General features: G+C 38.1%; 1 protein-coding gene across 4 annotated transcripts; it reads right to left on the reverse strand.

The window, feature by feature from the left end:
- Positions 1–160: 160 nt before the first annotated feature.
- AFG3L2 (AFG3 like matrix AAA peptidase subunit 2) lies at positions 161–27,876 on the reverse strand. 4 transcript variants are annotated; one of them, XM_067290720.1, is made up of 17 exons: positions 27,730–27,876; positions 23,320–23,419; positions 22,783–22,851; positions 21,275–21,390; positions 20,130–20,282; positions 17,570–17,644; positions 15,839–15,963; positions 12,866–13,139; positions 12,119–12,256; positions 7,874–8,027; positions 7,026–7,133; positions 6,755–6,880; positions 5,545–5,655; positions 4,800–4,915; positions 3,632–3,832; positions 2,032–2,226; positions 161–1,147 (listed from the first exon to the last, which is right to left on the reverse strand). In XM_067290720.1, exons 1-17 carry the CDS (start codon positions 27,850–27,852, stop codon positions 905–907), a joined length of 2,427 nt encoding a protein of 808 aa, XP_067146821.1. In that variant the 5' UTR covers positions 27,853–27,876; the 3' UTR covers positions 161–904. The 4 variants fall into 4 exon arrangements, with proteins under 4 accessions (XP_067146821.1, XP_067146820.1, XP_013795074.1 ...); XM_067290719.1 differs by lacking the exon at positions 27,730–27,876 and adding an exon at positions 27,031–27,280 and having other exon boundaries at positions 15,839–15,960; XM_013939620.2 differs by lacking the exon at positions 27,730–27,876 and adding an exon at positions 27,031–27,280.
- Between the last annotated feature and the right edge of the window lie 89 nt (positions 27,877–27,965).

Raw genomic sequence — 27,965 nt, forward strand, 5'->3', positions numbered from 1 at the left:
CGGACTGCTGTAATCACATTTGGCACCTTTAGATTTAGCTGCTGCTTTTGGTATTTATGAGTAAAATTGCACTATCATAGTTTAACAAAATCTTATGCTCAAGTTTTGTATTGGCCTGAATTCTGTACCAAGAAACAGCAAAAAAAGACAGCAAACATCATTCAGAAAAGTACTGATTTTATTGACTCAAACTGTATTTACACAACACATTTGTATGTTCAATATTTTACAGAACTCTGTAAAAAAAACTAATAAAACTGCAGGAGCCAAGTTGAGTTTCAGACTTAATTTCAGACACTGAACCATGACTATATTTTCAGATATTTAAGTGGGTATCCAATTTCACTGCCAACTTACATGGCAGATCTTTGTAAACAAACTTTTTAAAACCAAAATGCAAGGGCAGGGAAGGTCAGATGAAAGAGCTGGTATTTCTGCAAAGCTAGTACTTTTTAAGTAAGACCAGACTTTTGGCTAAGCATTCAACAATGCATTTTGTATGGGTTTTGTTTTTTTTTTTTGAACAGATCACATACAGGTATACTTTAGATCAATAATCACAGAACTTTAATTTTTATAAGCTTACATATATTTTAAAAAAGAGACCAGTGCCACAAAGTTTGTGCATGAATCTGAACTGTTTCAAAGTTTAAGAGGCTCAGTTCTGGCATTCCACTGCAGCTCAAATCCAATGTGTTTCTTCAGTTGACAAAAGACGACCATCCTTCACCAGTGAACTGATGATCACATACATTAATTGGGAGCAGAATATCCTTGTCTCATCACAAGACACTCTTCCACCCATCCCTAATACAGTTTGGTTGAATAAATATCTTTTTTCGTTTTGGAAGTACAAGCTAGGTGAGTTCCAGACTGCAAGTCAACATCACCACACGCTTCGCAGTTAAAATGGCATCCCTCCTCTGATCTGCCTGGCAACCTGTTCATCTGTTGTCTCCTCTTTCTCTTTTTCACGATCTTTGTTCCAGTCTTTAAGGCCTTCTGGCAGTGAAGTATCCTCATCCAAACTTCCTGTACCTTCAACAAATTCTTCATAAGTAGACTTTTCTGCAAACGGTCTTGGGCCAAGCAGGTCTAGCATATCACTTTTATCAAGCACTTCTTTCTCCAGTAGCCGTAGGGCAACCTGGAATAGCAGTAAGTTATGTCACACAAAATACATTATCTTGTTTCTTTCCTAGGAAGAGTTTAAGGTAGTTTGGGACTATATTCAGTACAAATTAGTTTTTGATAGAAGAAACAGGTTGCCCAGAATTCACTTAAGTGACTTTTTCCCCCATGTGCACTTAAGTAGCAAAAGCACTGTTTTTTAAATCCTGCTTACAAGATTTGGCAGAGCGTCCTCCCTCTGGGCCACTGTTGCTGTTATTGCTGCTTCCAAACAGCAGCCTTTTGGTGCTGCTGAAAGGCTCTAGGAGCAACAGTTAAGCTATGGATGGGGGACGGGGGTGGTTCAGATGGTTCAACAGGGCTGCTTTTATGTTGTAAGCTACAGAGCATCGTTAAATACTATTATGTACAATAGTGTCCAAGTGTAGTTTGTAGCCTTCTTGGTGAGAAGCATTGTTTAGCACAAACCACATTCAGTAATCTTTCTTGGGACGGCATCCTATTACAACACCGTTTAGTAAATCCAGCCAGCAAGCCTGTTGGATAGACATCTATCCTGGAAAGCCATCCTTTTGCTGGATCGGGCTTCCTGGAGCAGAGGAAGAGAATATGCATGAGGGGAATCTCAACTGCAGTGAGGCAGACCAGAAGCAGCCTCAGGGCAGGGAAAGAAGATGGCAGAAAGATTCTTTTTATCTGAAGTTCAAAAGCAATTCAGAGAAAGGAAGTTTTACATACTTACCTTCTTATATATATTATATATGCATGCATATTTTGTGGCACACTGTCAAGATCATATTGAATAACTTTAGAACAAGCTTTCTCGAACACTTAATGTTCAATTTTTTTTAATCTGGCTTACCAGCTGGAATTTGGTGGCTAAAATATTGTAATGCTCACCTTCTCTACTTCCTCTTTCTTCTCAGTCAGAAGAGTTAATGTCCTGTCATAAGCGGTGTTAATAAGTGACCGTACTTCTTCATCTATCAATCTGGCAGTTGCTTCACTATAAGGTTTCTCCAATACCATATCTCCTTGACGAGGGAGATCAAAGGAAATCTGCCCTACTTTTTCATTCATGCCAAACTGAACAATCTGGGAGGGAAGAGAGAGAGAAAGATTATGAAGATTTTAGGGTATACTGATGCAAATTTGGTGATCAAAACTAAAAGGAAGAAGTAATTTCTCTAAAACCCACCTTTCCCTAAAAACTCCAGTCTACCTAAGCAGAAATAAAGCTGAAACTTCCTTAGTTGATTTTTAGTTATTCATCTTTAATCATTAAGATCGAAGCACTCAAATACCACTATTTAAAAGTGGTTATTCTTGTGATGTACATAATGCCTTGTTATTTAAATACCAAAATATTCAGAAAAAAACACATAAGCCTTCATTGAGCAGTACAACTGTTTTCCTTCGCCAGAAATATACAAGTTCATCCAATTCAAAATGTTTCAGAAGCTGCATTTTGTCACAGCAGAGGCAGAAATAAATTCACACTACTATTTAGAACTCATTTACATGTTCACTCCATGGCCACTATCAGTTTGATGATTACTAAAGTGGCACTTCTCCAAGATGAAAATAGGTATGACAAAGAATACTCAGAATTCAGAAGGATCACCCTAGAACCAAGCACTTTACGCTGCATCATAATGAAAAGTTAGAAACTTTTACATAATGAAAAGTTAGAAACATAGTTTTTACTATGAAAAAAGTCTGTTTGCTAAACATTTTTATTTAAAATTGAACAAGAATGACTAAAGGACAGAAAAATTATCAGTAACAGAATTTCATTACACTTTTAACTTTCAGAACGGCAGCAACAAGAAACATATTAGAGATCATGAGGCACGTGTGGGGTGTGTGTATGTGTGTGCAGGGTTGCATAAGAGAAACGTACTTTAAAATCTCTCTCTTGTTCACCTTGCAAGTGTCTTAAAAAATGACAGCTTTTATGTTGGTATAGGAAATGGAATAAGTTTTTAAGTGTAGTACAGAGCTACACATAGATGAGTCATTACATTGATAAGATCTTAAATTACTCATCTGTCCTAGTTAATATGGTACAAACTAGTGTCTTAATCTCATCAGCCTTCAACTGACAGCGAATTGCTTAAATACAAGGTTTTCTGGATTTAATTACACATGTGAATCCAAACTGGGTCTTCAAACTGGACAACAGTAAAAGTAGGATCAGAGAACCAAATCTCTGCACTAAATACAGTTTTTAAAGTACACAGTTTCCACAAATTTGAATGCAACTGCAGTATACGTACATGTTCCTGCAGGGATGTAGGATAGTAATCAAAGCCCAATGCACTATGATTCCTATTATAAGACTGTATGATAGAAATACTTGAGTCATCAACATCTCTATACAACAACAACATAACGTTTAGTCATATTATCTTTTATTAAACTAGGCTTTTGAGAGGCATACCTGATTAAATTGCATCCTTTCAAAACATTAGTGTCAGATAAGGAGATAAGCACATACCTGAGCATATGCACTCTGGGTCACCTTCTTCAAATCATCTTGGGCTCCAGTTGTGATTCTTCCGAAGAAGATTTGCTCAGACACACGTCCTCCTAGAGTCATGCACATTCTGTCAAGTAGTTGCTCTTTGGTATAAAGATACTGTTCCTTGGGTAAATACTGAGCATAACCCAGTCCTTTACCACGTGGGATAATAGATACCTACAATCAAAATTAATAGAAGGTTAGAATTAAACAGCAAAGTAGCCTAAAGCATTCTTTGACTTAGTTTTTAATACCACGATCTATACCACAGTCATCCTTGAACTTTAACTTAGACATTATTTCTATTTACAGTTTTGTCCTCATTGTGTCTTACCCCTAAAAGCCATAACTAGCTCTAAACTGGGGTCTCAACTACTAGAATACCTGGAAAGGAATGGCAAGACCACTGGAATATCTTTTCCAGTCAAAAAAGATGGCATGACATTTTTAATCTGTTAATAAGAATCTATAAATCTTTTAGAATTACATACTGGGCTTAAAGTATTCTGTAACAGACATAGCATTACTGCACCTCTAGTATTCTGAAGGGGCAGAAGTTTCCATGTTTACTAATACCCTTCCTTCCAACAGTAAATTTTTCAAGCTTAAAGTTTTTCTTGTAAACCAGACAAGATTAAGAACACAGCTAAGAAAAACTGATGGTTAAAGCAAATTCAGGAGATCGGGGTGTTTTTGACCTACAACTTATCTAAGCTGTGCACCCAAGACTCAGATTAACATTTTAATCAATCTCTAGGTGATCATTTTAATAGTGACATTCCTGAAGATGCATTTACCTGCACAACCTTACATCAGATTTTGTTAAGGCTTAGGTCTGTACTATTAAAAGCCTTAGAGAAAAAGCAGTTACCAAAGCAGGCAGTCTCATGGGAAGATTCAGTCCCTTTCACTTTTCCAGGTCTTTTGCACTATGACCCCCATAACACTGGATTCAGAAAACAGTTATAAGAAAGCTACATGAAATGAACCAAAGTAGTACACTAGCATTTACATACTGACACTGTCTTTTTGTGAGATTGCACATTTTAATATCCTCCCAACATTAAGGAAAAAAACAGGAAAAAAGAAAACACTATCCATGTTACATGCAAATTACTTGTTCCAGTTAGTTCATTTCCTTTACCTTTAAGAGTGGGTCAGCATGTTCCAAAAACCATCCTGCAACTGCATGCCCTGCCTCATGGTATGCTACTGTCTTTTTCTCCTCTGGTTGCAGTACTTGAGTTTTCTTTTCCAAACCTTCAAAATATAAAATTCAGTTAATAGTTTCAGACATGCTTTTCTCCACCAAAATCCCTTATCTCATGCAGAAAGATAGTGAGCAAGACAGATGTACACAATCAATTGTAAATGTTTAAAAATTAAAACTTACAAGTTTTAGAAATTTGCATCTTCCATGTTTTACTATATCTTGTACCATGCCCTTAACCAGATTTTGTAGTTTTAAAACACAAGTTCTTAAGAATATTCAAATGCTTTATATAAACATCTGCTCTTTAAGGACCAAAGAGTTTTCTAGAATCTTCCAAGCTAATAAAACATTTAAAAGCATTGAGAAGTCCAAACAGCTATTCCTCCCATTTTAACAAATTAGAAAAGTGCCCTGATGAAGTTTCTCTTCCTACCCCTTCTCCATTTCAGAAGTCAACCACCAGAGACTGGCTACTTCCTTTCTAAAGCTCAAGTATACTTACGTTAAAAAAGAAAGGAGGAAAACAAAACAAAACAAAACCAAAAACCACACATGCACAACCCAAACAACCATAAAGCCAGAGTCAAACAAAAAGGAACCCAAACAACCACCCTTTATCAGAATGGCTCGAAGCAAAACAAAAAAATTTGAGAAGCGACTTACTCGATTAACCTACCTCCAATAACTCTTTCAATTGCTTGCTCAAAATGTTTTTGGTTTATAGCATCCGACAGATGCCTTGCAGCAATTAAAGCAGCTTCATTACAAACATTAGCAATATCAGCACCTAAAGACAGAGAGCAGAGAGTTTCTTATTTTCAACAATTTTATCTCAAGGTCTAGCACAGAGATAATCTAATCTAATATTAGATTTCTAATCTAATATTAGATTTCTACAGATTCTCATAGAACCTGAAGATTAAAGGTAATGCTCTTTGAAATAATCATTACATATAGTATAATTCTTTAATAGATATTTAAATACATGTTTTATGGTTATAGAATAGTTTTTTCTTCTTAAGTATTCAGTTACTGAATAAAATTTATTACCAGTGAAATACTTGATGATATATCATATTCTACCTTCTGCAAGTTTTCTGTCTGCAGACTATGCTTAGACTAGCATAGATTTAGCAGAATGTTTCCCACTTATGGATCTAGTATAGCTCAGATTTTGTTGTGAAAGAATACTCTCTAGAAACATAAGTACATTACTCGCTTCAAGTCATCCACTTAACATTATTTGCAGTACTGCTAAAGAGATAACTTAGTTGAATGAAAAAAACCAAAAAACACTGCAGTTGCTAGAGATGTAGACTATTAGGTCTTTGCAGAAAAACAGTTCTATGTAGACCACAAGAAGATTAAAGGGTTCAACTATCAATCAATACAGATTTTAAATGGATTAAATTACAAACCAGTACTGAAAGTTTTCATAGCCATTCCTAATTAAATACAAGATTACAATACATCTTCCAGGGAGAAGCACCAGCATCCAGAAAAAGAAATTCCCCTACAGAATGCACACACAAACTCCACAAAAATAAAACCAGTCTTCTGTAGTAGTGTTCAAAGAACCAGATGAATATATTAAAAGCAGAAACATATAAACCAGTGTAGTAAGGAGAAATTTCTGGGATGCTTTTGCTGAAGACTTGTCTGGTATGTCACATTCACTGATACAGACAAGCATAAGACCTTCAGAAATCTCATTAACTCAAACAGGCAAAGAGAATTTCACACTGTATCAGTAAATAAAGTAAAATAAATAGACAGCCAGTCAGGAGACTGGATGCAAGAAGCAATACAAGCAGTAGGGAAAGAAAATACCTACAGCTTATACAGTAAATGCAGAGGAACAGTGGCATTAAAAAAAATTCACTTACCAGAAAAACCAGGTGTTAGCGAAGCAAGTTTTCTTGCTAGGTTATCTTTGTTTAAGATGGTATCTAATTTCAGAGGTCTAAGGTGGACTTTGAAAATAGATGCTCTTCCTTTTATATCTGGGGGTCCTTTAAGATAAAAAACATATTTATTTATTTTACTTTACACACATTTTAATTGACTGCATGTAAAAAGTTACATATATAAATAATTGCAGTAATTTCTGTGGTATTCTACATATGCAGAAGTATATAGTGACACAGATAAACTTACCAATGTAAATCTGTCTATCAAAGCGTCCTGGCCTCATTAGAGCAGGATCCAAAATATCTGGCCTGTTAGTACCTGCCAATATGACTACATTTGTGGTTGTGTTAAATCCTGTTGGAGAAAATACAATAAAAGTCTGTGTAAAGATGATTTCCAAGAAAAAAAGAAAAAAAAATTAAAGCAGAAATAGGAAGACTGTTCACTTTAGAGGACCATATAAGAAGTGACACTTTAAACAAACAATCTTAAAGTTGGAAGTATTTCTATTTATTAGAGCATTGTCCAGCTTTTCCTATAACAAGCAAAAAATGGCCTTAGGCTCTACTTTATGAAGTTCTGTACCAAATCCCAGTTTATCTTCAAAAATGCAACTATAGCTTAAGTGCTCCAGAAACTGCAAAATCAGCATGGCTAGCTGGATGGTATGTTTTTTTACTTATTTATTTTTATTAAAAAAAAAAAAAAAAAAAACAGACTGGTCTCATGCAGAGATTTTTATTTCTATTCAACTTTGACAAAGAATCATAAGATGCAGAAAGCCGATTCTTTTTTCTGAATGAATCTGGGCAAAAACATCAGGCTACAGCAAACTGAGTCACCTTTCTTCATTTTAGGAAGCAAAAAAACCACACTCATTTGCATTTAAATTAGAACCCAAATCCTTGTTAACAGGTCTGAACAAGTGTATTAGTTCTGTTCCTCCCTCCATTGCCACATGCATACACTTCCTTCTCACATCTAAAACTACAAACACATTAAGGTAGCAATCAAAGCAGTCCATACTTAAGTTTATGAGGACATATGAGGAGATCCCTGTTATTATAATGCAATATTAGAAATTCAATACTTACCATCCATTTCTACTAGAAGTTGATTGAGTGTGTTCTCTTGTTCACTTTGTCCTCCAAAGTTGCCCCTTCCTCTCTTCCTCCCTACTGCATCTATTTCATCAATGAAGAGAATGCAAGGGGCATTTTTACGAGCAAGAGCGAATAAATCTCGGACCTTAACAAGAGAGCGGAATATATACCAGGTTATAGTTTGTCACTGTCCAGTGGCACTTGGGTGGGTGCGTGCCTGTGTGGAAAGCAACACCAGTAACAGTATCACTACATCCACTACTTTTGTTAACAAGCGTTCAAAAGTCTCCTGCCAGCTCTCAATGCAACAAAAGTTTACATTGTAGCTATTACACAGTAAGAATCACTAAGGTGGGTCCAGTGGTTGACATCATGTTTTCTTAAACCATAATTCAGAACATAAAATAAGCAATTTAAAAGCTTTGAGAAGCAACTGCTTTCCCTGGATAACTGAAATATGGTCCTCAACAGCAATTTCAAAAACTGTAGCACGCTTCAGCCATTTTAATCAGCTTTTGATTTAAAAGTGACCTGTGAACAGATAAGTCTCTCTTCCTTCAGCCAACTCAGTTCACAGTACTGCCAAATGAGTTTTCTCTTTCAAAACAGCCCTTAATACCAATATTGGAATCTATCATAATACAGCTAGTAATTAAAAAAAAAAATTAAAGGACAAGTTATATAGCTATCAACATGCATTAGCACTTGTTGCAGTATGTTCTGATCCATGTGGCTGAACACATCTTGTTAAACAAATAAATCCATTAAACAAAATTCAGGTTGCTTGCTAAACCGTGCTTATAGTGCAGGGTTTGAGGTAGGGGTGAGGGAAGAAAACTCCAGACTCCACAGACTTGAAAGAGAAACCTTGCTGTAAGTCTGTGGAGTCTGGAGTTTTCTCCCCTTTTAACATCTTTAGCATGTGGTATTATAAGCAGAACTGAAAGCTGAATAGGCATGCTACAACACAACAGCTCTTCATCTCAAGCAAATAAAAGATTTTAAGTTTTTACTGCAGTTAAAACAGTGATGTAGCCCTTACAGTGAACTTGTTAAGGCTTATAAATAAGTGCTTATCATTATAGTTTAACAATATGCTGCTATAAACACTGACTCTTAGCCACCCTCTCTCTCTCTCTCTCTCTCTCCCTCCTTTATATGGACTAGAAAAACTGAACTCACCTCTAAGTATCTATTCTGAAGCTAAATTAACTTCCCCTGAGAAGTTTGGAGAAAAACAAAAAAAACTTAAAAGATCAGTAAACGCCTGAACAAGTTTTTGGACTTTCAAATTTTGAGTAAGCAACGATACTACCTATCAAATCCCACTGTAACGGTTATAGCAAAGTGTGTTTGGCTGTATGCAACACTATAATGCTACTCTGCTTGCAAATGTATCAGAAGGACCTCATGAAACCAGTTCAGCAAGCAGACAGACCTAGTGACTGAGGAATCTAACAGCAAGGAACAGGAAATGAAGAATTACGGAAGAATTTTGACCTGGGTGAGAATAATATGCAGTTCAGAGCTTTACTCTTAGTATGTTACAGTCACAATTAGAGAAGCCTTCTCTAAAGGCAAACAGGACACATTAGATGTGAAGAGATGTCAGTTTTGGACAGTAGGCTTCACTGCAGAAAGTCCAGGAAGTCATTCTGCTTTGTAAACAGTTTGAGTAAAGCACAATGAATAAAGCATGAAGGGACCATGATAAATAAGGAAAAAAAAATGCCAGAAGCTTAAACTGAGCTCTTACCTTTTGCTCTGAAAGAGACAGATTAAAAAATACAGAACTATTTTCCCCAAGCAATGGAACTAAGAATTAACACAATGTATAGGCATAAAATGTATGAACCAAGACTGTATAAGCAGTTTTAATTCTAGCTTATCCTAACTTATGAACAATTGATTTAGCATTATTAACAACTTAAATTTATACAAAGTGAAATGAAAACACTCTTATGTTATATTCTACAGACATCAGAAATGATCAGCCAAGTTGAAATCCTGATTCATAGTCTAAGCAGCAACTATTATATCAACAGATGTCACTTGGCAGTACAAAGTGATTATCATCTACATAGATCGGTAGAGAAAGGTGAAGACACTTTGCTTTTTGGCTTTTCGGGCATGTGTTGACAGCTGATAACTAATGGTATTCAGAAACTGCATTCTATTTCAGGACATCCAATACTTTTCCAGAGGATATGAATCTGTTTCTTTTGTTGCTGTTTCTCAGTAAAGTACCTTCTACACTGCACGCTCCTTTCTTCAAGTCCCATCCACCTTACCTACTTAACCACAATCTCCATACCCCTCGCTTCCAAACACAGTCTCTTTTTTTGGACACCACCCATGTTTTCCTCTCCATTATCAGTTTCTCCACCTACCTCCCTACCCTCAATCTGTGCCCTCTCCCCTCCATAGTAGCTCCTTTTGCCAATCTCCTCACACAGTTTCAGTGTCCCTCTGCTTTCTCCTCCAAGTCTCTGCTCCCAACCAGCTCCTGCATTTACCCCTCTAAACCAGCACCTGTTCTTCCCAGTTACAAGTTCTGTGCCTACACCTCCAGCTTCCCCTCCTCACCCCCCCCCCTTTTTTTTTCCCCCCTCAGAAGACCCCAAACTACCTGGCTTCAAGTATCTTCTCCCACTCTCTGCTATTCCTGGAAAAAGTCCTTCCAGAGATCATCAAAAGAGACCTAGGCTACAAAGAGGCATATGCACACACAGCTGTGAAAACACAGTAAATATAAAATCTTGGGAAAGTTTATCTGCTAACTTCTAGCAAGTCTGAACCTACGAAAACTGTAGTTTTTCAGGGCTTATAAAACTTAGTCAAAAAAATGGGTGAATTTTTACAGAGCAAAAGCTGCACCTACCCCATAAAAGTCACTCCCTGTAAAGTTTCAAATTCAAATAGAGACTAGAGCATTTCTGTTAAAGTGCCAGCAGAATTAGTTTTTAAACATGGATAAAACAGGGTATTCTTTCCTTAAAACTGTTCTCAGAAATGGCAAAACAAATTTTAACTCACATTAAAAAAAAAACACACACACAAACAAAACAACCCTAAAAAAATGAAGAAAATGAAGTCAGTTTAAAGTATACTTTTCAAGGCTTAAGACAAGATGGTTGGAGTTTGGTCAAGTTATAAGCTGTTGGAAACAAGGTCTAGTTCTGGACATAATGAAGAACCTTATTTACTGGTGCTACCAGCCTCTTTTATAAAGTCTTGGTAGTATCTAGCATACAGAGTATTTTAAATTAGCAGATTTAAGTGTCCTCCCTTCTTAGATAGGAAGAGATAGCTTTCAAACTGAATGTTTGAAATGTAGTTGTATTTAAAAAATAGTTAAAGAAAAATGGATATACTAGAATAAGGTTAGCTATTAGCTAAATCCTCTCACTTAAAATAGCTCATTAAAAGAGTTATTAATATAAGAATATGCACTGTGGAAGTTGCTGGCTTATAAAATTAACACTACTAATTAATAATTCACCTGAAGGTCTGACAAATTTAGATGGTAGTTTTAGGTTTGCAAATAGCATGACATAAGCACAATGTATTTGAAAAGATACATCAAGGCACAGGTAGGTCAGTTGGGATTACATCACTGAGGGATTGTTTTCTTTTCAAACTCCATTAACAGAGTTACTACAGCAAAAGAGCATCAAAACTGTTAGTTTCTGGTGTTCAGGTGATTTGAACAACCAAAAGTGCATGTGAGAGAGAGAGAGAGAGATAGATCCATCTCTCCATCCATGACCCTTGGACTCTTATTTCAATCAGAATCACATTTGTATGCCCCAGACAACTATTTATATTTAAGAGTCTGACCTTACAAAGAGAGCAAAGTTCTTTGAAGAAATACAACAGATTTAGAGCGGGAAGAGACATTGCCATAGCAACAGTCAAATAAACTACATATTTCTGACCCAGTTAGTATGTTTACTTCAGAGCAGAACTTGAAGAGATTTCTGTTTTCTTAAGATTCTGCAAAGAGGTAAAGCCTTAAGGCCTACACAGCCTGAAACCAGATACTGAACTACATTGGTTCCTTTTCTCTAAAGTGCATCTGTGACTCTTGTATTTAGGCAGACATCTGGCATCACTTGCAGGGTAATCTGTATAGATGACAGAACTTCAAGTATAATTAAACTTTTTGCCTACCAGCCTTGACAATGACCTTTCAACAACCAACACTGAAATAACAGAGCAAGGCCAAAGACTTACTCTAGCTGGACCCACACCAACAAACATCTCTAAGAACTCCGAGCCATTGACTGTGATAAACGGTACGTTAGCCTCTCCCGCCGTAGCTTTAGCTAGAAGTGTCTTCCCAGTACCGGGAGGACCCGTCAGAATGGCCCCCTGCAAGAGAAACAGGTACATTTTCTCATGAAGAAAACAACACAACTCCATGAACTATCTCAATTAAAGATCTTGTATATGTTATGATCTTAAGTCCAGTAGCTTTTCTCTCACTACAGTCACAGAACTGTGTGAGGAAACAAAGCAAGGGAACAGAAACTGAAATTTGAGCTCTCATTTAAACTAGTTTGAAGGGAAAAAATAGGTACGACATTGCCACGTTTTCTTAGATCTAAGGGAAGAGTGACTTCAGAATACTTTGATCAAACACATGAAAAAAATAGCATGTCAGCAGGGGGTTCTCACTGCAGCATAGCCAAAAAATTACGGACAATTCTATAACAGTTATTTATATACAACACAATATAGTATGTATGTATGCTACGTATCATTTCTGACCCATATCCAAAAAAGAGGCATTCCATGACACACAATCCTATGGCATTATGGATCTCCTGTTGGTCCTTATTGCTATTTATTTTTTTCTGATTCTGAGAAGAAGAAAAGCTGTGAAGCACAACCTACATAAACATTCCTAGCCTATTCAGAGTATCTAGAAACACTACCACAAGAATTAAGTCCTCACCTGCTAAATCACTGTTCCCTTACCTTTGGGATTTTTGCTCCCAGATCCTCATATTGCTTGGGATTTTTCAGAAAGTTAACAAACTCCATTATCTCTAGTTTGGCCTCCTCACAGCCAGCTACATCTTTGAATTTCACATCTATTTCATCCTTAAGAACTTTGGCTGTGGTTTCACCCACACTGAAGAGTCCACCCATTCCCCGTCCTGCTCGACCTAAGCCTGCAGGACCTCTTCTTAATGTGTACAGTAAAGAGCCAATAATCAGGATTGTAGGCAGCAAACTCAGGAGAAATGATCTGAGGAGAAAAAGAAAACAAAAAGAAAAAACAAACCAAAGAAAAAGACATTATTTTCCCTCCAAAAATCCAAACAAATATCATCAAGAATGAAATACAGAAGGGCAGTAAACAAGTGCTTATCATTAGTGATATGAGCTTCTAGATCCAAAGTTAGTAGTCCTGATGGTACTAACTTATTTCACAGACACATATATTACTCAAAATTCATTACTGCATATGACAATGAGTGCAAAGTGTTGGTTTCACCATAAGCAACCCTGAATAATTTCAGGGCTAATAGTCTATTAATTTGTAGATTTACAACATTTTTGCAAGATGTTCGCCTTGGAAGACAATAGAAATAAAATTGGGAACAGAAAAAAAAAATCTTAATTACATAAGTCAAAAACTGAAAAGTCTGTTATAAATACAAATAAACGAAGAGCTAGAATTCCCTTTTCTTTGCACTCCTCCCCACCCCACCCCAATCCTGGGAAATGTAAATTAACAGTCTTGGAAGGTAACACATTCTTACACTTGATGTTTAACAAGTAACAGTTTGGGATTTTGTTTTGTTTCATTTTTAAGCCAAACAAAGCATCAAATGACAGTGGCAGGTTTGTGGAGAAAGACTGTATTACCTAGTAACAGGAGTTACTAGATAACTAGTTACTAGTCACTTCCCATGCAGTTTAAGTATAAATTCACAAGACTAGTTATGCAAGTGGTTACACTGTTTAAAAAAGTTGTATTAAGTAACATAACTGGAATACACTACACCTTCAAGTAGAAATCTGTCTCGAAAATATATACCCATCCTGCTTCCCCTAGCTCTGGCTACATTTTTTACATTTTCTTCTTCTTTCAGTGTCTATATTTCCCTTCCCGAAGGCAATGGTCATTATTTTTTCTGACTTCTTTTCCATTGCTCATCATTCTTCACTGCCCTCCAACTTTGTAGCACAGCTCTCTACAGGCCACACATCCTAATACTAACACAGTTCTCGTTATCACAGTATTTTTTGTAGCGAGATTTTCAAGGAACAGCCCACAGGAGGTTCTATCAACAGTCAGCAAAAATAAAATGCAGAGAAGCAGCACTACCACAAGTGAGTAAAGGATTTTCAGGCTTCACTGATGTCCCAGATTTCTGGGAAGAAAAGGGTAAGTGTGACTTTCACGATCCCACAGTGTTCATCAGATTCTGATCTGGCAGTGAGCAGCATCATCATGATCACATAGCTGCTGCTCTCTCCTGTTCCACATTTCCTGTGGCATTTCAGGGGCAAAGCAAGAAGTTACAGCCAACTGCATTCTACAAAGAACAGACACCAAGGAGGAGGGGGCCAGAGAGACTGGGGCCAGGAAAGAGGGATTCAGTGAGTAAGAAAGATTTGGGAGAGGCTGAGGTAGGTACAGGGGTTGACATACTTTTCCCAGGCTACAGTGAGGATCCTGAGGCTGACAGACAGCCTCTTTGCAGAAGTACAGCGTTGGCTTGACTACTCTTTTTTTTCCAGGTATTTCTTTAAGTAGGAACTTGACCAGTTAGGTAATACACTGACCTTGACAACATGCCTCTTTAGACAGAAACACAGAAATGAGGCAGAGATAGTCTGTAGAAGAACAGGGAACAGAAATTCTGTATCTTAAGTCCCAGGATGGTCTAGAGTTAAGGGTACCATTTCTCCTGTTGCCACAAAGACAAACAGGCAGTAGCTTGGTAAAATGAATTAGGAAAGTAAACCAAACTTTCCCCTCCCTCCCCAAAAATCCAAATAAACACAATGTCAAGAATGAAAATAGAGGCAGCAAACAAGCGGATATTGTTAGTGATATGAGCTATTAGATCCAAAGTTGGATTTCTTGATAGACCACACCACACCTATTTCACAGACACCAGCAGGAGTCATTTTCAAACTGTTGACTTGGATCAAAACAAAATCAGTTCTTCGAATACAAGATTAAATGTCTTCTAAGCCATTCAGAAAACCATGCCAGAGGAGTTCTGTAGTCTCTGCTAAGCCCAGGTCAATAAAACTCAGTTACAGAAGATTAATACAAAGAATACAAACCAAGTATTGGAACCATTATTCCCTACTTGGGTAGCAAAAATGCTGTAAAACAGGAATCAGTACTATTTTTCTTAACTAATTCAGAGATCAAAAGCATGATTTATCTTCTAGCTCCTGCTAACAGGCAGGATAGCATGATTTACTTAATCATCAATATCTTGCCATTTGCAAGGCCAGAGAATCGAACCTCTGCTGAGTTTATGGGCAGAAACTGATGCCTGCTATATCTCAGTCAATATGCTATAGTTCTACGCCATATTTTGTCCATTCAAAATCTATGTGAGTGCCATCTCTGGAGCTTGACAGCTGTGCCCTGGGGCTTGACAGCTCTGCCTTGTTGACTCCTGCTCTATTACAAGTCACTTGGGGGAAGGACCAAAATGAAGGAAGGACCAATTGTGCATGTAAGTATATATGTGATAAAAAGCTATATTTAGGGGAAGAGGATATGAATTTTCACAGAGACAGAGTACCAAACAGGTCCTGTTATAATTAACATTCAGAAATAAAAAAACAAAATGATCAGTATTCTGATAATAGTGCCACCTAATGTAGTATAACATGTATGTCTTACAACTCCAGTTTTCTAGTGGAAGGAAGAGCATTTCTAATCAAGACATCTAGTTTTAAACAGCTTCTTACCCATCACTTTCTGTTGAGTAGACTACAGGTAATCTGTTCTCCACTTCTATTCCCAGATCTTGTTGCACAGTTTCAAGATTCCGTTCAAAAGTATCCACACTACCGATATTAAACCAGACGTACTGCTATGAAAAAAGCAAAGATCATCACAAAACGCCTCATTTTATTTCAGCTTCATTACAAGCCAACTTCTTCTAACACATGTGCAAGAAATTCTCAGAACAGATTCAGACAAAAAAACAAACCAAAACACAATTTACAAGGCAACTTAAGTTTATAACCGATGTAAGATACACCTAATAAATCTAAGGTCTACCAACCTGAATATGCTGTGCATCTGTCATTGCTTCTATAGAAATCATATACCTAACAGTTTTTGTGCACTTAAAATATATTGAAACCCTGACATTTTCTGCAGAAACAAGTGGAAGGAGAGTAGGTGAGCAGATATTTAGAAGGTAGCTATGCAGTCACAGTAACAGAGCAATGAACCAGCAAACACAGCAGTCATACAACTGTTTCACCTGAAGATCTCAACCTTTCAGGTTAAGAAAATCAGTTCTCTATTTCTGGGGTCTATATTACCTTTACAAAGTTAGTGACCATCACAAAAGACAGCATGCACTTATATAATTCCAAATCAGGAAAAAAATAAATAAATAGAGACACTGCTTAGAAACAGTGTTGACAGTGGGGCTTTTTCAAAAACTGTTTCCTTTTTGCACCATGACCTGCCTGACTTGCCCCTATTTGCCCCAATAGGGGAGAAGAAAAAAGAAAGTGGTCCTAAGCATTAACTGATTGAGAAGCCAAGGCAACTGATGGTATGTGGGCTAAAGAGTAGGTATATAAATAAGTCTGAAGAGCCAGTCACACTGAAACCCACTGATGAAGTAATTGCTGCAGATTTCACTTTACCCTGGAGGGACTTGCAGACCTTGTTTCAGAAAGCTAGTAATGAAGAAAGAAAAACCCACTCAGAAAGTAGTAACTGGATAAAGTTTCTCCAAAATATGCAACACAGTAAGAAAGTACCCAGAGGAAAAGTCAGCTACCTGCATATTAAACATGCCTGAAGTTGGCAAAGACTACATCCAAAATAAAGTTTTCACATTTCTGTCTATTTCTTTTCTAAGTAATTGTAGGTCCCTGCCTCCAAGTAGTATTCTTCGGAGAACTTTAATCTGCATCATTCCTGTTCCTCACAGGGAAAAAGAATACCCTGCAATACATACTTTTTTTTAAGAAACAGAGCTCTTAGCTTAGTTTTAAAGACAATAAAGTCTTAGTATCAACCACAGTATCAAGAGGAGACAAAGTTATTTGAAAATCAAAAAGAAAAATTTATAACTGGCTAGGATGCTTAAGTTTGTGGAGAGTTTTTTGATCAGATGGAAGAGAGTAGTTACAAATATACAGATTAGAAGAGTGAAGAATTTATGAAGGTTCTGTATTTCCATCAAGACGATGGCACTGGAAAGGAACTAGTGGCTACAACTGTGCATTAATTTTGTAATATGTCATTGGTTTTGGAAATCTGCAGGGCAAAACATGAGCAGAGTAAAACGACAAACACACTATGTAGGATAATGTAACACTAACTCAGAAAACATTTCAGAGTAAGAGACTGTTAATGCTCCCAGACCAACTTTTTTGCATCAAACTTCAGATAAAGAGTTGTCTTTGCTCTTTTTAATGCCTCATTTATATGTATTAAAAGCAAATGTTTACCCATTCATGAGGAGATTTTCCTGAAACAAAGATCACTCTAACAAAGCGCTTGTTTACCACTTCAAGCCTGTCCACCTGTGGGAGGAAAAAGAGAAGTTGTGATGTGTTAGAGCATATGACTCAGGTTCACTGCTCTTCTCTCATAGCTAACATATCTGTGTATCCCCCAACTGAGTCTGTTCTTCTGTTTTCCAGCAAGGAGAATAAAATTCTTGTTGAAGGTCAGGATGGCTTCACAATCTACAATTTGCCAGTAGGCAAAGTATCAACATTTACTCTTCATAAAAAGATAGAGTGGAAAGTTCCAAAGTATACTGAATGGTTTCAGATACACGTAACCGCAAGTAGTTTCAAATGTATTTCTATTACAATTCACTTCCATGAATTCCAAAATCAGGAATCAGGTATGTGATCAGTAGAAGTTAGAAGGAAAGGAAGACCACATATTCTTTAAGCCATCAAAAACCCCCAAAACAAACAAAAACACACACCACCTACCCCTCCCCCCAGTCCTCCTCAGGTCAAATCACAGGTACAGTGAAATAGTTGAACAAGAACATAGCTATTTCAATGGTCAAACACCAAAAGCAATAGACCATATGACCTCAAACTCTTGTAGGAGCTTCCAAAATAAAAGCAAACTCAACAGAATGGTGGGGGGGGGGGACCAAAAAACCCCTTACTTTTACAATTGTTTTTCCTATTAAAAGATTTTCCTGTACTACCATGTAAAACACAATAACATCAGTTAGATTAAAAAATGGTTACAAAATCAGACACCATATAAACTAAAATCAAGAACACAGTTGCAAATTCAAAGATACATACTGGCAGATTTTTTTTGGATGGAAAAAGTTTCAAATGGGTAGCTTCTTAAATTTGACAGCATCTCTTCAGAAGTCATGTAAAGCTTACCAAAGTCAGTGAACAGGAAGCAGGACAGTTTACTTCCATTTCTTCTTCTTCCTTCCATGTAATAACTGGTTTCAGCATCCTTAAAGGACTTGCAACTAGCAAAGGTCTACAAGTTGGGCTCAAAATGTACACAGGCTAGTAAGAGCTTCCTGAACTCACAATATGGATCCATTTCAGTTCTGGCAGAATTGAAGCAAAATATGAGCTAAGAAGCCACTCTAGATCTCACCTGGCTTCATGCAAGTCACCTGAAATCTGTTTTGCAATGTGTGTAACCCTGGTAGTGCTGATGCCTTTGTCCCATTAACTGGCCACCACTATGGCAAATAACAGCTTTTGATAGCTACATATTTCATTATCTGAATATTCAGACTACATCTTACAGAGGCCCAAGGAACTGTTCCTGGTTTTGTGCAACAGCCCACTTTCATAATGCTTTTCTGCAACATGGGTTCAGGTTTCGTTCACTGTAACAGCCAAACAGTTCTTTCTGCTGAATTAGTGTCTTACTGTTTCATGACAAGTATAATCAGCAAGTTCTTCTGGCAAGATACACACAGTTGCCAAGTAAGAACAGGACTGTAAGACAAGCAGTCTAGGCAGAATGGGAGAGGCAGACATGGCAGCACTGCATAGAGCAATAAGACAAAGAAAGGTAGGAAACAACCTATTCAGCAGCTTACAAAAGCAATGAGAGGGCAGGAAGCATGCTGTTAACGCAAAATCCCAGCTCTGGAACCTAAAGGAGAAAGCAAGTCCATGTTTTCCTAACCTACAGAAGAAGCTAAAGAGACTGAGGTAATGAGCAAAGAACTAGTGGCTCCTGAAGTGAGAGAGACCTGTGCAAGACATTCAGTTCTCTGAACCTGGGAGCATCACCGACCTATTACTCCAAGTGGGGAGAGCTGCCAAGTTATACAAAGAGATAGGATACTGATGATAAGTGATTACTATTCCAGTAGAGGCTCTACACAAAGAAAAAAGAAGAAATAAAAGAGGAGAAACAAATAAAGAAGGCTCTTTTACAATACAGTTATGCCAATTTACTGCCCCTAGAAGGGACTGTCTCATTCTCCACCTCCACCTTTCCATAAGCACTGCTACTCAAATCCCCTGGTGAGCTGGTTTAAGGAATGAAACCATCAAAAAAAACTTTTTTTTTTTTTTTGGGGGGGGGGGCGTGGAAGGAAAGAAGGAGGGAGACAGGCAGGAATCAAGAAGTGTTTAAGGTTAGGCAATGTTTTCTACCAGGTAAGTTTCTTCTGAGGGTAACAGGTATACCTGCTAGAGCCATTACGTCAGCTTAGCTGTACTGTAAAATCATACCCTGAGAGACTGTGGTTACATTGCCCTTCTAAATCAGCAAAAGTGCATGCTGCTGCCCAACAAGGAAGTTCTGTCCCAAGTTGCCCATTTCCCTCTCCTCTTCTGAACTGACACAGATGTTCATACAGCCATCCAGGGCATCAGATGATTTAGATCATAGCTAATCCTCTTCTCTCTCAAAAAAAAAGTTAGTCTTGAGCTAGCGCTCACTCCACAGTTACACAAATACTAGCATAAGTGAGGAGGTAGGAAAGAGCAAGGAAAGAATTAATGCCATCTTCAGTGCATTAATTTTTCATTTTGATTCCCAGCTACTCACCATTCCTTTAGAAAGATAGTTATTGACAAAGTCTTTCCATGTGATTTCTCTCCCAGGGACCCTGAAGAAGAAGTAATATACGACCATTGTCCAGAAAAATGAGCTTCCCACAACGTACATGCGGAACTCCCTGACATCCCACGGAATGTCGCCCTAGGAGATAGAAACACACAAAAAAGTTTCATAGTCTGTAATACAGCAAGTACATAAAAAAAAAGAAAAAAAGGTTCTAGTATCTATTTCTGGTATCTTTTCCCTGCCTTCAAGGTTACTACATGGAAAGTGTTAAGCTAAGTTTTATTTTGTTGAATGAATGTACTTTAATAAGCTTCAGATATAACTGAGGAATGACAGTGTCAACAGCAACAAAAAAAACAAACAAAAAACCCCACAAACTTGAAGCATGTTACAGACTGTAGTGGAACAGTTCCAACCTATAAGCTACTCAATTTTTTAAGTTTTGCCAGCTCTTCCTAACAGCAGTTAACTCTGTTCTATGACCTTTTCTTCTCCATTTTAAAACAATTTTCTCTGCCTACTAGAACTACATGGAAGACCTACAAAAATAAATGAGTATACAAACACCTAGGAAGTAGGGGGAAAAAAAACAAACAAACTATGGACACCAGGTAAAACCAGAAAAATATTCTTTATAATCTTTGAGCACCCGTTACTATAATCTTTATGCTACAGCTAATCACAGCAGATAGAAACTGAGGGAAAAAGCAAAACAAAAAAACCTTATGTATGTATTCCATTAAGGTTAGAAAGGCTAACATTCTCCATTTGATTAAGCACTGCAGGGTGAGCAGAATTTTCCAAATTGACATACCGAGACAAAATATGAAGCCTTTAAGGCTTCACTATAAGAATACTGACCACTAGCAACCGTATTCCTATACCTTAAAATTCCATTAAGGTTCCTCTGCCAGTAAAAGAAGAGTTAGATGCCTCTGAAGAGACATTCAAAAGACTTAATTTACGTAAAGCACTGAGTGGGGAGCCACCTAGAGCCAGTTACCATGAAATACTCAACACAGGAGAATTTAGGCAATCAAACATGGCCCTAGAAAGCAAAAAAGTTGGAGATTATTTCATGAGGACAACATTTACTACAAAGAAGAAAGGTATTTTAAAGTCAAGACCTTCTGTAACCTGGTCCACCAATTAGTGTCTTCTTTCTTGCCACCTTTTTTTCCGCCACTGCCACCTCCTCCACTACTACTCCCAGTAGGCTGTCGTGCACTAGTTGGCTTTGCTTCTAACATAAAATAAATAGATAATTTATTATTACTTTTTTATTATTATTTGTACATTTACATATTCTTTATTTTTCATTATTATTTCTACATCTTATGCCAACCTTGCACCCATTTTTATTTTGTAGTCATTTTCATTTTAAAGAGCTCATCTGAAAAAATGAACTAGTTTATAATGCTATGATACTTAGAGAATGTAGTCTACTGAAGAACTGCATTTTCCTTACAAACAGAAGTATAGTCAGTCACTTGGCAGAGGCACCTACAGCACACAGTTATGATCAAAAGAGTTCTGTTAATTGTATAACTGATGACACTTGGACACCAAGAACCAAAAATGCCCCACGTATAGAAGGAAGTATGTTATAGAGACTACATGAAACTTACATTTCTACTGCACTAGTAAGATTTCTCTAGGGATGATTTTTACAAGCCTTAAGCAACATCTCCTTCTCCCAACACAATTCACCCCACCAGTCATGCTATGCTCCTTTTAAAGTTTGGGGTGCATTGATACTCAAGGTTGGAGTCCTGTTTAATATTCTAGAGATAAGCACAACACAGTATCAGCCAACTGTGGCTGAGGAGCTCACCTTACTCATGCCTCTACTCATTCAACTCACAAGGTATCTGTGTGGCATATTGTAATGCCATATGTCAAGTCTGCAAGGTGGAGCACAACACTAATGCACACTCATTCCAGTATCCAAACCTAGCTCTTTCAGGATTAGTTTGGGCATCTCTGCATGATATTACATTTTATCACACAAAGCCAAAGGAAAACTGCTGTTCCTATTACTACTCTCAGAAGAGACTCACAGGCTTGCTGTCTCTCCTTTTCTCTTGAAGAGACATTATATAGATTTCTGATATGGCTGAATGGCTGTTACTGCTAATTTTTTTTTTTTTGCCTCCTCCCTCCTCTCTCTTCAAAGATAGGGCTCCCTCTAGGACTTCCACTACTAATGCCTCTTTCAAGCAAGAGGCTACATGGTTGGTTCTGGCCATACAGCTGGTTTCTATCCCCGCCCAAAATTCCAATTCTGGTTATTCCCTACATCAAGAAAGGGTATGCTTGTGCTAGGAAAAGTTAAGAACTATACCTGTAGAAAATATCTGAATGTATGACTATATTGACTAATAGGGGACATTGATACAAGAACTTAAGGACAGCAGTCCAACAGAAACATAAGAGAAAATAAGTATTATTCCAGAAGACATACAAGATATGAAAGCAAAGTAATGTTATATAAGAAATTTGGAGTTTTAAACTAATCTGGTACAGAAACAGCTCCTATGAAGACAAAAAACCCTCACAAACCCACAAGGTTTTGCTGAAAATCTAACAAATACACATCCTAAAGAAAGAACCGAAATAAAACAGTTTTTTGTACCTTTTGTTTCTGCAGCTGTACCTTTAGTTCCATTAGCTTTCTTCCCATTGGGAAAATATTTTTCAAATCCTATTAAGAAAGAGTTAAAAAGCTCATTATTGTTTTATAGTTTACAATTCTATCATTACACTTCAGTAGTCACAAGCTGAATGTATATAGCAGCAAAGAAGCTACCAACACATAAACTTCAAAAATGGTCTTGTTCTTGCCTTCTGGTTGAAGAGCTCTACAAGGTTCCCATAAATAAATCTACTATTCTTAACAAGAATAATCAAGATTGATTTAAAGGACAACTTGACTTTAGGTTATTAAATATGAGACAGACAAACTTAGTTTAGAGAATTGCACTGCATAAAGTGAAGCAAACTGCAGTCACTCATCCTAGAAATACCATAAATCAATGCTCCATCTTAACATTAATGGCTGGTTAACTAAAGAAATTACTGCCCCAGAAAAAATAACCCTAACTGGTGCACAAGTGCAGTCCTCAGCAAGGAACGCAGTCTGCCTCATTTCAGCGACCGAAGTTATAATCACCTTTGGGAGGTTGGGAGAATAGCCTTCTGCAAGCAGCAATTACACTTGCCAAGACAGTACTTCTGTCAGTGGTAATGCCAGTGGTAACTTTTCCACAGAGCTGAAAGATGAAAAATAAATATAAAGCAACAGGAAGGTGCTACAAAAGTTTTCAAGATCTTTGGAAGTCTTGAACTGCTACAAGTTGGATATTATAAAGTCAGCTGTAAAATTCTTCATTCCATCCCCATCCACTTTCCAACAAAGAATGCTGTGGACAAGAATGATTAAGAGAACAATGGAATAGGGAAAAGTCAATCAAATGGATAATTTCCAGAATGAGGAAATGTTTATTTTATTCACTAAGAGTAGAGATCTATCAGAGATAAACATAGTATTCCTTATTAAAAAGGGGGGGGGGGGGAAATAACACATAAGCAGGAAACACTGCAAGCCATGAACATTAATTATTTCTACACTTACCCTACAAGAAATATTTCATAATACCATCTGAAAGGTACTTGAATTTAACACTGACTGAACAAGTATGATCCACACAATACTAAACTACTTTTTGTGAAAGAACTATGACTTTTTTCAAAGGAAGAGTTAAGAAACTGTAACTTCTGTATATGAAAGATCTGCTTGAATCCAAGAGAAAGGTGTATATCAGACCATGCTTATATATCGCTAAGAAACCACATGAGAGCATCATTTCAAAAAGCAGACCTAAATCTCTATGCAGGCTGAGATCCACTTCAAAACCCCCCAATTTTATCATACTTCGATCTAAGACTAATTGCTTACAGTTATTTGCTATTTAAGAGCAACAAAGGAAATATTTTAAGTTACTAATTCTTAAGAAAATTAAGTTTTCATTTTCTAACAGAATACTTGAAACAGAGTAAATTACAATTTTATTACAAAGAAAAACTCCCTTTCTTCCAGAAAAAGGACGTGTATTTCGGATAAAAATCCCAATTTATCTACTTCCTAAACTTTCTCCGCACTTTTTAGAAAATATGTTTTCTAATTAAATTGTTTTTATTTCTGCCTCTATTTCCCTTTGCCCCAAAGGAGTGCTCAGTTTCTTTCTGTTCTTTTTGATTAGAATCAATTTTTCTGGAGAGCCAGTGAATTTGTAAAAACAGTAGTAGATACTAGAATCATGATGAGTTATCATCCTGGAAATACGACTCATTGCATCCATGCATGACAGCAAACATCCATCTAGGACTACATCTACGAAGGAAGATTCAGTGTTAGTATCTCCATAACAATTTTGTTATATTCAAATTATAATGGTTTTAAATGCAAAAATAGAAGGTTTTGTCTTAAACAAACTTGCAGGATACTAGAGCCCATGCTAAGACTACTTTAGGAATGCTGACATATCATAAGTTGAATATTAACTCTCCTGAAGCCTTCTGCCTGGGAGCTTCCCCTCCCACCTTGTTAAATGAGAAAACAGACTAGACCTTATTGTGAGTGGCAAACTAGTTCCATCTGGTGGAACCAAGAAGAATGCCAAAATGTCTTTGTTGCTTGCTTTTGCTATGGACTGAGGTACAAATAATTCTTAAGCCATTATTTTGTGCCATTGTAGGTCTTTGAATCAAGTTGGGTACTGAAAATTCAAGAGGATATTTTACTGATCATGTAAAGCATGCCAGGTGCAGATAACCTGGAGAATACCTCATCTACAGCATAGCTACTAGGTCCAATAAACTACAACCTCCAACAAGGACAATTGCACATGTGCTCCTGGAAGAGGCTTTAGGAGAAGTGGGATGAATCAGTGTGGCCAAAAAAATAGAAAGGTGTATGTATATGTAAAAAGAGAGCTATATGTTGCTTAAGTGCAAAGAGGCAGTAAAAGCAGCAACAGACGAAAATCAAAGCCATGTCACTGGTCTTCTACAAGACACACACACACACACACACACAAAAAAAATCCCCGACTTATTTATGCTGCAATCTCAGACTATTTTTTCCTTCTAAAGAGACAGGAATATTCAGAAACTTTTGCTCCAACTAGCATAAAGCAACAGCTCACATTTATAAGAGCAGTTCGAGTAAGCCTAATCAGTTTGCCTAACTCAGGCAGGCCAACACGGGTTTGTTACAGGGCTAACTCATTGTTTAACCAGGTGAGGGGAGAGGAAAAAAAACAAAAAACACCCTCAACAACCAAAAAAGCAAGCAAGCAAAAAAATAAAATAAATCACAGGGCTGAGCTTTGGGGCAGACCTAAATAATTGAATTGGTTTGTTGCTGAACTGCTCCTACAAATCCTCAGTTCTACGAGAAAGAAATGTATAACCGCCTTTCAAGATAATATGCAGAGATGCAAGAATATTAAGGTTGATTTTATAAGAAAAGGGAACAACTGAATTTATGGCATATTTTGTAAATCATCTCACTAAGGCTGGATAGCAAGCCTTTTTAAACTACCTACAGATCTAGCTGAGTCGACCAACTGGAAAACACATTTTCTTTCCTCCATAGCATTCCACAAATCCAAACATTGTTTGAACTACACTACATCAGTGAGCACTGCTTGAAAGGGTTTTTTGTTTTTTTTTTGGAATATGTAAATCACCAGCATGAAAACTGATCACATGGATCCTCAAAGAGCTTGTCCCTGGGTTGGCTGGCAGTGGGAATGCCACAGCAAGCTCAGCTGATACAACACACTTGCTACCTGAGCAGAGGGAAAGCAAACAAAATACAGTTTGACTGGATGCTTAAGTAGTATAATGGCTGTTTTGGGCTATGTACTGGGAAACTTTGCCCAGTTCTCTCAGTCAGAGATGAAGAACTGCAACAGAGTATAAAGCAGATAAATGTATATTTTCTTTTTTTCTCCAGACAAACTTTGTGACATCTTCCTGAAATCAGCATCTTTTACAGAAGTTCAAGATAAGTAAGTCTGAAATACACAAAGTCAGTTTTACAGCGAAAATCCCCCAGAATTGTGATGAAAAAGTTATTACTCCAGAGTACAACATAAACTCTGGATCCGTAATGCTAGAAAAAAAATCTCTCCTCCCCGATTCCAACACTAAATAAAATAGATAGTTTTAAATAAACAGAACTACTAACTTTATGAAAACATTGTAGCTGTAACCCATATTTTTTTTGAACCAAGGATACTCAAAGCAAACAAAGCAGGAGATCCACTATTTTAGTTATGTAAGAAAAAAATTATAAAAATGGAAGACTCCATTAATTCAAGAAAGTTACAAGTTTACAGCTTTATCCATAAGGAAGTTTTAAACTACAATTCTTAAACTGAACATACAGTGAACCAAACAATTATTTTAGTTATCTAATAGTCAGTAGTTAAGTATTACATAAGACTGTGCTGGGGAGCACATATCTTCCTTCAAAAATTTTCCTTGTTCTGCTACATATGCAAACACAGAGATATAAGGATAACTAAGAAGTTTTTTTCAAAACAAGACTTCATTACATTTTATTGACAGCAAAGAGAATTAGCTTTCTGACAGATCAGCAGTACTACCAAAGCGTTCTATCTATTTATTTGTTTTAATGATGTTAAGCTATTACCAAACATAAACACAAACTCAACAAGAAAAACAAAACACATCTATTTATCCTTAATATAAGTTACGAACATCCTTAAATGTATTCATCTCACAATTACCCACTATCCTAGTAATAAACTTCATAAGTAGAAAAGTGTAACTGTTCTCCATTATAACCTACCGAATAATTAAGGAACTTGTTCAAGAAGAGCCAGCCATTGAACAGCTCCCATTTCCTGAGCAATAGCATAGGCCTGTCATTCCTCATATATGTTAAAGGTGACAAGGGTAACATATATGCAACTCTGACAGCCCAAACCATTGTACTAAGAATGGACTCCCAGCCACTCCTATTTATCAGTTAATGCTGACACAGCCCAGACTCAAATCTGCATCACGAAGGCGCCAAGCAGTCCCCAGAAAGCAAACACGCGACTACTTTCCACCTGCCCGTGAGCCCCTCACCGCTGCAGCGGCTAAAGCCGGAGGCAAACCCCTCGGGGCCCGCTCAGCCCCCGGAAAGCGATCACCGTCCTGGCGATGTAGGTGCAACAGGTCAACACACACCGGCGGGGCGCGATCGCAGCCTTCAGGCGCCGCCTGACCCGCCGCCCCCGGGACCGCGCGGTGCCGGCAGCCGCGGGCGCGGTGCAGCCGCCCGGAAGCACAGCCTCGGGCGAGCCGGGGCAGGCCGCGGGCCGGGGCCGGGGCCCTGCGCCGCAGGCAGCGGGGCGGCCCCGCCCCCCCCACCGGGGCCACCGTCGGGGCGGGGAGCGGCGGCCGCGCCTCGCGGGTCACCATGGCAACCGAGCCCCCCCCGGCCGGTGCCCCCCGCCAGCGAGGGAGCGAACGGCCGCTGGGCCCGCGCCCGGCCTCTCACCTGCGCCAGGCAGGGCCTGGCCCCCGGCGGGCCCCGCCCGCAGAGCAGCTGCTGCAGCTGCACCCCGGGGAGCCCCCGGCGCCGGCAGCCGCCGCGCGCCAGCAGCAGGTAGCGGTGCGCCATGGCCCACACGGCCGCCACCGCGGCCCCCCGCGCCCGCCGGCCTGCGCCGCCCCCGCTGCCACGCCCCCGCGCGCGGCGTCTGAGCTCATCACGCCGCCGCGTGCCTTGCCCTA

The sequence above is a fragment of the Apteryx mantelli genome, chromosome 2 (genome assembly GCF_036417845.1).
Source record: "Apteryx mantelli isolate bAptMan1 chromosome 2, bAptMan1.hap1, whole genome shotgun sequence".
Classification (NCBI taxonomy): domain Eukaryota; kingdom Metazoa; phylum Chordata; class Aves; order Apterygiformes; family Apterygidae; genus Apteryx; species Apteryx mantelli.